An 11,772-nucleotide genomic window follows, 5' to 3' on the forward strand; every position below is an offset into this window, starting at 1 on the left:
AGCACAGCACTGTGATGCTAGCCACAGCCTCTTCAGTTCAAATTCAATCCCAGCCAGGGAGCTGACCCACATGGCACAGCAGACCTCTCCTGGCTCCCTGCTGCTCCCCTCAGCAGTGTGTTTCAGTGGATCTGCCTGTTCTGCTCCCCACCATCTCTGGTGAATGCTCTCATCCCCCCACACCAACCTCTGGCCGCTATCCCAGCTCTTCTACACAAAAATAAATAAATGAATGAATAAAAGTTTACTTGTTCTCCACATGGCTACTGTAGCTACCCCCAGGCCTCCTCACCCCCTGGTACAGATTGTAGGGTTACTGATTTTGTGGAAGGGATAAATTCTGATTTATTATGCCTGAGCACTGGATTCAGGTCTACACCATAGTCCGTGTAGCCCCTCCACTAAGGGAGCAAAAAGCAAACATCCGTGTCAAAATAACAGAGAGCAAGGGACCCCACTGTCATTGGGGGGGTCACACTTCATTATGACACCCCCGTTCCTGGACCTGAAGTCATCCCATCCAGTTGGAGACACCATTTATTCACAAGCACTGAACACCCACTTGGGCGCGGGGGTGGGGGTGGGGGGGAGCCAAGCCAGACCTGGGCTCCTCCTTCAGGGGCTGGACAGAGAGGGACAGGACCCAGCACAAGGATTACCGTGTAGTTGTCTGAGACGGTCTGCGTCACAATCACTGCTCCTGGGGCCCCCGGGGGTCCTCTCAATCCTTGTACACCCTAAAGACAAACACACTCAGCATAGGAAAGTCAGACCACCCGTTCACTGCACTGGAGGGGAGAGCCTTCCCCCTGAACTCATCCGTGGGGAAACAGAGTAGACAGAAGTCTGGCACGCAGCAACATGGCTTTGTGAAGACAAATCTAGGTGACTGCTCAGGAATTCTAAATATCCGACCTCAAATCACCCACAGACTACAATTACCCGCTCTCCTTTTTGTCCAATCACTTTGTCGCCCATGTGACCCTGTAAGAAAACACAAAACCCAGTGTCTCTTTTAAGGGTGGAGTGTTTGAGACATTTACTTGTAATGATAGATGAGGGTGCAGGGTGGGGGAGGGGACAGGAGCCCAGCCAGAGCCCATTTCCCGGCTCTGTCACTAGCTAGTTTTGTCTCCATAACTTATGATGCCCTCAGGCTCTCATCTTAGATAAAAGTGGGGGTAACCTACCCAAAAGCCCGCTGACAAGGACTAGATCAAGAAGACATGTTCTAGTCACACAGTGGAATTCAGCCTTGAGGAAAATTGAAATGTTGCCACATTCAGCAAAATAGGAGGGAATTACATTTAGTAAAGCAAGTCAGAATGTCCACATCAATGATGTTTACTTAGCAGATGATATGACAGAGTGAATTACCTACACAGCCGTCAGCGAGTAACAAATCGAGGTTTCTGATGTTCAGAGGGAGGTGGGAGCGATCAGGGGTCAAGGGGAAATGGGAAATTCTGGGGAGAATAAAGCAAGTAAAATCTCAAATGATCCAACAGGAAAAAAATGAGGATGAGTAGCTGAACTTCAAAAAGTTATAGGATAAAGAATTGGGCAATCAGTAGGATTGTCGTGAATGCGAAACCTGTGGACTAGGAATTCTTGCCTCTGGCTGGAATGGAAATAAGCCCTCTTGACAGGAGTCAAGTGACTGAAGTGTCAGGGGAAGAGAAACAGGTACTTGGAGGCTGCACTCCCTTCCCACTGGGATCCCGGAGTGTCCCGAGCGGCACCCCCAGTGAGCATCCCCTTAGTGCACCAGAGCAGTGAGGAGCGCAGCTGTTTGTTGTCATCTCTACCTTAGGTCCTGGATGGCCCACGGCTCCTGGAAAGCCCTAGGGAAAGCCACACATTAAGGTTACAGCAGGAAATGCATCACGCCAGGAAGCCAGTTTAAACATTTGAGTTGCTCGGAATGTATCAGCTGATGGCAAATACAGCAACGGCAGCTTCATACTCACGGGGAATCCTCGAGGGCCAGGTGGGCCCTCAGGTCCGGGGGCACCCGGGAGGCCTGGCGGACCCTTGAAATGGAGAAGAATTAAGAGCAAGTTGAAACTTACAGCGTCCCTTGATGACATGAACACACTTTTTAAAAGCCTGAGTATCAGGGCCCCTATTGAGGGTTCCGGTAAGTTACATTAATGCCAAACAAACGTGGCCATGGTGACAGGCTGGTAGCCCATCCTGACGAGACTGTCCCCAGGAGGATGACCCAGAAGAGTCTGACATTCGGGGAGGGGGGGAGGAAGGTGATTTTGTACCTTTCCCCTTCTTTCTTCTTCTCCCCCCCCCCAACTCCACGCATGCTCACATCTCAGAGTCTTCCACTGCTCCCCTCTACCTGAACCTTTTTCCCCCAGATTTATCCGACTCACTTCCTCTCCTTATTCTTGACCCAAATGTCATCCTTTCCCCAAGATGGTTCTGCCCACCAAGACCCTCCTCCTAAAACCCTGTCCCTGCAGGATTTCCTCCCTTGACATTTATTACTATCTAACATACCACACAGCAATCTGCATATTTTTTTCATACTTGCGGTGTGAGCTTCATGGGGGCAAGAATAGCTGTAACTGTGTTTTACAGACGGTGCACAGCGGTGTCTCTAGAGCCTTGCATAGCCCTGGCACTCGACTGACACCTCATAAACATCCCTCCTCTGTTCTCTTTTATGTCTATAATTGATCTGCGCATACATGTGTTACACTGTCCCCTAAATGAACGTCTTGCTGTTACAGCTTTGACAGTAGCATGGTGTGTGCAGGACACAGCATTTAAAGGCCACTCGATGGCCTGCAAACATCAGGCTGCTACTGTCTCCTCCTACTGGATCCACTGCCTCAGCATCTGGCCCCGCAAATGTTTCCTAAGCGCAAAACCCAGGAGTCATCACATTCTACGTCTTCTCTCAAAGTTCGCTGGTGGCCCCAAATCATGTCATTTGCCTGGTTCTGCCGCTCAGTCGTGATGCAAAGACAAATGACCGGTCTCTCAGATAAGCACTGGCTCATCTTCCTCCTGTCTTGCCCCCACCTCCACTCAGCATCTCCCCACCCCCCATTTTACAGGTGTGTCTTCTGGAATTCCAAGGAAAAGGGAGTGAAACAGCAGTTGCTGATAATACAGGCTGGCACCCACTAAAAATCCAAGGAATCTGGGTGTCGCCCCTCGGCAGACCCTTGCCCATCTCCCCTTTCTCTCCCCTTGGTATAAACAACCCTGCACCCTGCCAAAGAGGGGTGCGGTGGTCTTTCAGACACGAGTCTGCAGCCCTCCTCATCTATCAACAAATTCAAGCTCCTTCCTTTTCCTCAAACTATTTCCTTTTATTGGCTGAGGGACAGTGAGGTGGGCAGCCTCAGTGGCCTGACCTGCCACACAGGATCTCACCGGCCCAGCTCAAACTCAGGGCCTCACGGAGGCAAGTCTAGTCTCCAGCCCAGAGATCAGATGCTTCTGAACAGACCCAAAACATTCAGGGTGGTGAACTGAAAGCTGGTATGTGTGACAGGCCTCTGGGGAGGAAGGTCACCTTGAATCACAAGACAAAGACCCAGAGAGTTTAGTCTCTGACCTTGGAGGTCAGACTACACAGTCACAGGCAAGAAAGAAAGAAAAGTCCACAAGAGGAGAATACATTTAAGTAAAACGCTGCTACTTCCAGCCTGCAGGCTGTGTCACAGGGCCTTTATGGCGTTTTCAATTGGATGCCACACATGACGCAAACCTCTCTTGAGTTCATGAATACAAAGTGGGACAGGTTAATCCTTGGAGAGTCCTCCTTAGGGCTAGGAAGGCTTGGGAGATTGAGGTGAAAGAGGTTTAAAGACATGGATCTAAAGTCATCTTTTCTACCAGCTTCATGGGATTTCTCATCACAGGCGTATGTTAGACTGAAACAGGTATATACAGAAAGAGATGAAATGTGAATGTCATTAAAATCTTCGTAAGAGAGTGAGAAGAGATGTGGGGGAGGGACAGGTGAAGGCAGAAGGGAACAAAGCAGGAGAGGAGCGAGCACTCGGCAGTTTCACCTGGGGCCCTGGAACTCCTGGCAATCCCGGGTCGCCTTCCCCGCCCAGATCGAGGCCTGGCCCTTCAGCAGGAGCGCCCTTGAAAGCAAAGAAAATGATGAGTTTGATCTTTTCAACACCTTTGATTCAAGTCAAACTGCTTCAAGAATAAAAGTGCTTTTCAGGCTCTGTCAGAGATAAATGGTTTAGGGTTATGTAGCTATTCCAATTTGAAGAATTCCAAGCATTTTCACTTTCTCTAACTGACTATTTCCAGTGGAAGGAGGAAGGCACCCATGGGATGAACCACTTCCTAAGACACCAAGATCAGAGCTCGGGGCCAGTTCTTGCTTAGATTATTTCCTGAAGGCAGGATGGATGGGTTCCTAGAAGTTTTTTGTGTTTTTTTTAACATAGAAGAACTAGGGTACAGTACAGAGGTATAAGGGGAGTCACCAGAGATAGAGTAGGGAGTAGAACAGGCAGATCCACTAAAATCCACTGCTGAGGGGAGCAGCAGGCAAGACAGGAGAGGTCCCTGTGCCCTGTGGGTCAGCTCCCTGGCTGGGGATGGAACTCAGGCCAGAGCAGTGACGGTGCTGAGACTTAACGCCTCTGTCCTGAGGGAGGCCCCCAGAGGTATGTTTCTGAGCAGAGCTGGGAGGGGTTGCTCAATCAGCACGGAACCGCGTCCCAAGATCTCTGAAGTTGTTAAGAAAACTTCTTTGGAACAGTGACACTCATATGTAACAGAAGTCCTTTCCAGATGTGCAGGTGCAGGTTTTCAGGAGTAACACTCCGGAGCAGACTCACCTTCTCTCCCTTCGAGCCAGCAGTGCCCTAGGAGAAGGAGCAGCATGTTAATAGTGGGGTGGGAGGGGCAGATCACAGGGCCTCTCGTCCTGCTCTGCTCTCCAGTGCTCCGCTCTCCGGCCCTGTGTCCACTGGCTTTGACACAGCCTGTCTCGCTCATTCAAACAACCAGCAAAGCCCCCTTACGGCCCATCCCCGGGGCGGCCCATCCTGTCCATTGCACGCCCCGCTTTGTGTCCACACCCTCACTCCCCAGCTCCCCTCTGCCCCCATGCCGGCCTCCTGGGGGGTCTCCCTGTGGAGCTCTGTGAGGGCCTAACTTTGCGGAGGCCTGACAGATGCTGGCTCCTGCTCCCCGGAACTCGGGGCAGCTCAGGCAGCAGCCTGCCCCTTCCTCACTGCCCTCTGTCAGCAGCCTCTCTGCAGGTCCAAGGCCCTGGACCTGGTGTGCACACCCTGAGGCCTCCATCTTCCAGGTCTCACTCCCTCCTCTCGCTCACTCCTGATTCGGTGCCGCTGCAGGGCTCTCCTTGAGTGACTCCCGCTATCTGTGCAGCAATTCCACATGATGTCTCCAAAGCTGAACAGTCTCGACACAGCACCTACTCATTCACCATTAGTCCACTGGGCACTACCCGCTACTCCTACCCCCTGCCCGCCCCCTCCCCCACCCCCCAGGAGGAAACTACACCTCTGTGGTGGGGAGTTAGAGCCAGCAACCTACCGGGGTGCCTGGGTAGCCGGGGGTGCCTGGGAGTCCTGGGAGGCCTGGGTCCCCCTGCAAGACAGGCAGAGTCTGTCATTGTTCCTTGCTCAGGAAGAGCCTAGCGAGGTATTTTCCTTGCTTTTTCAACCTGACAGTGGTAAATGTAGACAAATAACCCAATTTCTTTATAGCTCCTGGGTTTCAAGCTGAAGGCTGGAAAGTCATTATCTTCACTGAGACCAGGGTGAGAAGCAACTATTTCTCAAATTGTGACTAAATGGCCGAAGCCTGCTTTACTGTGTTTCCTGAGATGCTGGGCCTGGCCTCCCACTGGGGAAATGGGGGGGGGGCAGTTAGGGGGGACCAGGGTGAGCACAGAGGGCTGATTTTCCTCAAAGGCTGATTTTCCATCACTGGTTCTTGTGTCTCAGCCGTGGCACTCACAGCCTCAGGCGACACAACAAGTTCAGCTCCCTGTCACCCTCCTGTGGGAGAACTTCCATGAAAGAGTCTCAGCAAGCAAAATATGAGAAAGAAAACAGGAAGCTTCCCGGTTCAAATATCCTATTTCTGCCTTGTAGACACGAGCCACTGGCTTGGGTGCAGGTGTCCCAGGGAAAGCCCCTCTCCTCTCATCGCTACTGTGTCTGTATCTGTTCGTTCAGCACAGCTCCTGTCTATCATCTCCCGCGTGCGAGGAACGTACCTTGGAACCATTGCATCCTGGGAGGCCAGGAAGTCCATACGGCCCAGGAAGGCCCAGGGCACCCTGAAATCAGAACAAATGTCAAATGGGGGCGTGGCCGACGGCCCGGGGACCAGGTAGGGCAGAGTCGAGCAAACTCAGCTGGTTATTGAGATAGTTAAGCAGTAAATCTAGCAGTCACTTAGGTAGTAATTTAAGTCAAAACCATAGCAAGTGAAATGGGTTAGTTAAAGCCCAAAATTATCAAGTGAGAGACAGATATTTTAGATTCAACAAAAGGACTTTCTATACAAAATTCTGTACCAAATTTAGGTTGGGAGGAAAATGAAGTTTGTGTACAGGGGACACGTTTATTATTTTAGTTCTTAAACAGTTTTGCTATCCCAGCCCACCTTAACCCACTTCACCCCTCCCGTTTTATTCTATTCCAGTTGTAATTTAGCAAATACAATGCCACTTGCATGTGTGTTCTAAGGTCCATTCTGGTACACTTTGTGATTCTCTCCTGCACTGTTACTATGTAGCAGATGTCTCAGTGGCCATTTCCTGTGCTACTGTGTGATGATCTTTATCAAAATGAGCTTACTTTTCATTTACCCAAATGCACCAATTTTCTTAGTACTTACTGGAAGTCCAGGAGGACCTGAAAATCCTGGCAATCCAGGTAGTCCCTAGAGACACAGAAATGGGAGACAAGAAAACCCTTTCGAAACTGAACTTTCAAACATAGAATGATTTATCACCCCAATTACACCATCTTGCAACTATAATTGGGAATGACTAAAAATGATCTGAAAAACAAAAACAATTTTTAGCAGGTTTTTGTAAATCTTACATTAATTTAACTGAAAAAAAAAAAAAAAAAAGATGGTTAAGGTTGATCCAGGCTTTGGGGGATGTAGTTTTAGGGTATAATTTGCCTGCATTAGAGGAGTCCAGTCTTCCAGCAACAGCTGGAGGGCCCTTGACACGGGGCAGGTGTACACATCTGGATGGCCAGCACCTGCCCAGCCTCAGAACATCCCTCCGGCCACTCCCCAGCCCCGAATGCTCCCTTCTGTCCTTTCCCAGTCACTCAATTCCTGCCCCAGGATTGTAGCCACTATTTGACTTTGGCTGACTGTTACAGATCAGTTCTACCTGTTCTTGAACTTCATCTACAGAGAGGCGCACCCACCATGCTCTCCTCTCCATGGGCAGAACTTTCACAGTGCAGGCTTCTTTTTAAAAGAAGAAACACTGTCATCAAACATTCAGGGTGGACTCTTGTGCTACTAACCCTTATGCCTTTGGGGCCAGTGAGTCCTGGGAGTCCCGGGGAGCCCTAGAGCCAAATGAGAAAACAAAAGGTGAACACGATACAAGAAACTCATCTGTTCAAGGTTCCGTTTTCTTCACAAGCCGAACTGTTTTGCTCCTGTAATCTCACTGATGGCATAGTTCAGCTGTTTACTTGTCACACTGGAGCTGAAAAGGTCATCAGAAAGGATCAAGATTCCTTCCAACCCCAGTTGCTCAAAAGGGGTCTCAGCTGGTCAGCCAGAGCTGAGGAGAGCGCGGGCCTCTGTCTCCTCCACCTCCCAGCCCATCAGATGTGTGGGTTGGTTCAGCCGGAGCGAGTGACTCAGGTTCACTTCAGCATGTGAGAAATGGCTGTGAAAGCCCCTTTGGCGGCCAAAAGTTCTGTGTAGGTGAAACATTTCATGAGCAAAATGTGCCCGATTTGTACAAGTAAGTGAATAGTCCCGTAGGACTGCAGGAACTAGAGATGATCTTGCCTCAAGCACGGTCTGGGCGCTGTGTTTTAGCGCACAGCCTTAAGCGGAGACTTTTAACTAGGCCACTTGGAGAGAAAATTCTATTGTCCAAAAGCTGTTTTCATCATTCTCGGGAGTTTCAGTCTGTTTTGGAACTCTGGGTGTGGGTTAGGGCCCTGGGGTCAGAAGCTCAGTGCTGGAGTCAAACACACACCTTTGCCCAGGTGGGAACCTCTAACCCCTAAGCCAAAGACATGCTGTCAACCCACTTTGCATCAGTAAACATCACTGGGGAAGTGAATGAATGAAACAAAACAAAACTAGTTAGAAGTCTGGGTTCCCCACCACTTGGCTATGGAACCCAAGAGAAGTGACTTAAGTGTTCTGAGTATCCATGTCCTGCTCTGCAAAATGGAGACCGCAACGGGAGTGAAGTTCTCAGCCATGAGAGTCATGACTTAAGGGAACAGTTTACGGGGAAAATTGGCCACCCTCAGGAACACAGGCCCCAGGCTGCCCGTGATGACTGCGGGCATTGGTGTGTGACTTCCACAATGCAGAGACCGGGCATCCTTATTAAGCCTTTCGCAGGGTGTCAGCGAGCCCACAGCGCCTGGAGGTTGGGGTCAGGGGCGTGGCCGGGGTGTCCAGGCTCAGGTCCAGCTGATGTCCACAGCAGAGAAGAGCCATCTGCCAGCGCAGAGCTGTGCGGGTCTATAGCAGATCCTCTGGGCATTTGTTTAAGCAGACCCGCTTGCTGCTCACAGGCTCCAGGGGAGCGATCTGATGAAAACCTTGGGTCCCTGAAGGTGAAGGGACCAGCTGAGGAGGAGGAGCCGTGAAGGATGGCGAGGTGGGGGCAAAGAGGAGAATGAGGGGAAGGAGGATTCCAGAAATTGAGACCAGTGTTTCAAGGAGAAGAGTGATTCATGTCATTTGAAATAAAACAGAGGGGTCAGAGAAAGACACAAAACGGTTGCTTTGACCTTGGCCACTTAGAGTCACTGTCAGGCTCTGCTGGAGTGTTTTTAGGGCGGAGGGTGTGGGAAGTAAATCGCCACCCACCGAGGAGCAAGCAGAAGGGGAACTGCCGCCAGCATGCTTAGCTGTTGTTTTGTTTTTAAGAAGCTGGACAGAGGAAGGACGGGAGAGGATGGCCAGGCTCTCGTTACAGGACCTGAAGGGCTGAGAGCAAGTTTTATATTAGACGGGGAAATCTTTTCATGTGTAAGGACTAAGACAGACTAACCAACAGTGAAAGCAAAGTTGGACAGTCCTGCAAGAGGAGCTGCTCTGGGAAGAAGGTTCTAGTGGTGACCCCAGTGCCCAGGACACAGGGGATGGGTGGGTCCTAAAAGGAGACAGGGCAGATGCAAGGGCGGGAACCCTGGAGGGGGGCGGAGGAGGGAGCCGAATAGGGGACTGGAAGGTAATGTGGACCACCTGAGTGGTCTCAGAGCAGAAAGCAGCTTGCAGGGCGGAGTTTACTGTGGCTTCCAGAGTTGGCTAACAGGTGGATTTTTCCCCAGCTTCTCATCAGCCCAAGGGGTAAGCAGAAAGAAGGTTGGGTGGGTGGGATCTCCCAGGCTGAGAGATGACATACCTTGGGTCCCTGTAGTCCAGGCTGGCCTTCAGGACCTGGGAATCCCTTCTGGCCAGGAGAACCAGGGGGTCCGGGGAAACCTTCCTCTCCCTGTTAAAACCAAAACATGACCAGGAACACAGAACAGCGACTCTCCAACAACACACAACATAACCACCGTGTTACTTGTCTTTATGTCTTCATGATAACTTGGCTTGACTTTTTGGATCAAAACAAAACAAAACAAAACAGCATTGAGTGTGTTGATGACTATTAGCCCTTGTCTATAGACTTGAAAATGTGGGTCCTTAGTCCTGTGGACCCCACAAGGTAGAGCAGCTCAGATAAGGGCGATTAGACAGAAGGAATCAAGAAGGAGGGAAAAACCAGCTAGAAAGTCGGGGGCTGGTGGAGTGTGTTTGTCTAGGAATGGAGAAGCGAGCACGTGCAAGCGAGTGTGCATAATTGTTCCACAGCTTGAGAAGATCTCAAGTAGGAGAGATCTCAACGATGACATAACCAAAAGTGTGAGTAAATATATATATTTTTTTTTTTTTTGCAAAAAGAGATGACATTACGGAAAAGTCCAGATGCTATTATGGGAAGTGAAGAGTGAGCGAAGGTAAATCAGGCTCAGTGAGTGACAGGGCTCTACAGCAGGCCCTGGGCGTGGGGCTGGGGTTACTGAATCAGTCAGATGGGCTGACTGAATCAACTGCTTCCAATTAAAACATCTTATTGGAAATTTAAAAAACACACCAGCTAATTTACTGTGCATGCACAAACCCACTAAGAAAAAGAAATAAAAGAATGTCCTCGCCCCTCTCAGCCCTCAGCTCCCTCCACATGGCTGGAGAGTGTCCACACATGCATAGACTCTGCCAAATGCACTGAGAGAGACTATTCACATGACAAGGTCACAGCCACAGACTATTCACGTGACAAGGTCACAGCCGCACAACCTGACAGGCCACATTCTTAACTTCGGGACAAGACCTAAAGCTACGTGCAGAGGATGCAATAACTTAAAAAGGATATACTTATAATGACTGTAATGAACACATGTGATGTGTGTGTATAGATTTTATATATATATATATAAATAAAATATAGATTATATATATAAAGTTATATATAACACATAAGATTATATATATCTATAAAATATAGATTTTTACAGATATATATATATAATCTAAAGAGCTTAAAATATGTTCTTTGAAAATATTTTGAAGTAGTCACCTTTCAATAGTATTAAATAATTCGTTTGTGTTTCTGGAAAAGAGTTTTCTCAACAAAGAAACAACCCCAGTTCTGCCTCAGTCTTAACTGGCAGTTTCCAAGTTAACGGAGCAGATTCCGGAGATTCACAGCATCCCTGTACCGGATTCTGCCATGGGGCAGCTCCTCTCTGCTCCATTTGAGCAACTGGCACCAGCAGGCCACGCAGCATTCTCCCACCAGGGGGCGCTTTCCCACCCACGTGGCACATTCTGGTTTCAACATTTTATGCCAAAGTGCAAGAGTCAAGTTGTTTTCAGCTGTGCTCTAGAATTTAGCAAACAGCATATCTATGGAGTTGTTCTAAATGGTGCCTTTCCTTAACTTGCTTCTTTTTCTTTATTGATCTAGAAAGTTATAATGTAATGACCAGAATTAACACAAACTATAAGGAACTTCCTAGAAGGTTTTATTTTCTAAAGGTTAATAGTTGTACACATTTGCTTCAAACCGAATTTGGGAAATGGAGTAGAAAACGCCTGTTCCTTCTGTTCTAACAAAGGGAGAGTGTGGATGCCTTGCGAGAGCGACGCGGACAAGAAGCAGGACTGAGCTTTGAGTTACCTTCTCCCCTTTGGTCCCGCTGCAGAAACACTGGCTTCTGTCTTTACAGATGCAGCCCTAAGAAGGGAGAGAGAGGGTTTCGTTTAGAACAGCTTAATAAATCCCATCTGACAGGCACAAGCAAACGTCTCCCTTTGAATGTCCAGCACCACAGACCAGGGGTCACTGACCACTTTCTCCATAGACACCAAGAAGACAACTGACAGGTGCCACAGGTCATCCCTGCCGTATTTAGGAATTTCAAAGGATTTTTTTTAAAGATTTATTTATTTGTGCATACAGAACTGGGGTACAGGCCAGAGGCTCAGGGGCGGTGAGAGGCTTCATCAGAGACTGAGTGG

General features: G+C 49.2%; 1 protein-coding gene across 1 annotated transcript in view; it reads right to left on the reverse strand.

Annotated features, from left to right (window-relative positions):
• Positions 1-11,772, reverse strand: part of COL4A3 (collagen, type IV, alpha 3 (Goodpasture antigen)) — a 121,943-nt gene that overhangs the window by 45,401 nt on the left and 64,770 nt on the right. Inside the window, exons 2-13 of the mRNA XM_012728380.1 lie at positions 11,432-11,488; positions 9,608-9,697; positions 7,527-7,571; positions 6,874-6,918; positions 6,248-6,310; positions 5,560-5,613; positions 4,836-4,862; positions 4,044-4,121; positions 1,971-2,033; positions 1,809-1,844; positions 943-984; positions 660-737 (exon numbers count right to left, since the gene is read on the reverse strand). Coding sequence (XP_012583834.1) covers positions 660-737; positions 943-984; positions 1,809-1,844; positions 1,971-2,033; positions 4,044-4,121; positions 4,836-4,862; positions 5,560-5,613; positions 6,248-6,310; positions 6,874-6,918; positions 7,527-7,571; positions 9,608-9,697; positions 11,432-11,488 — 678 coding nt within the window. The remainder of the gene's footprint in view (positions 1-659; positions 738-942; positions 985-1,808; positions 1,845-1,970; positions 2,034-4,043; positions 4,122-4,835; positions 4,863-5,559; positions 5,614-6,247; positions 6,311-6,873; positions 6,919-7,526; positions 7,572-9,607; positions 9,698-11,431; positions 11,489-11,772) is intronic.

Source organism: Condylura cristata, unplaced genomic scaffold (genome assembly GCF_000260355.1).
Source record: "Condylura cristata isolate star-nosed mole 26May11 unplaced genomic scaffold, ConCri1.0 scaffold00002, whole genome shotgun sequence".
Lineage (NCBI taxonomy): Eukaryota > Metazoa > Chordata > Mammalia > Eulipotyphla > Talpidae > Condylura > Condylura cristata.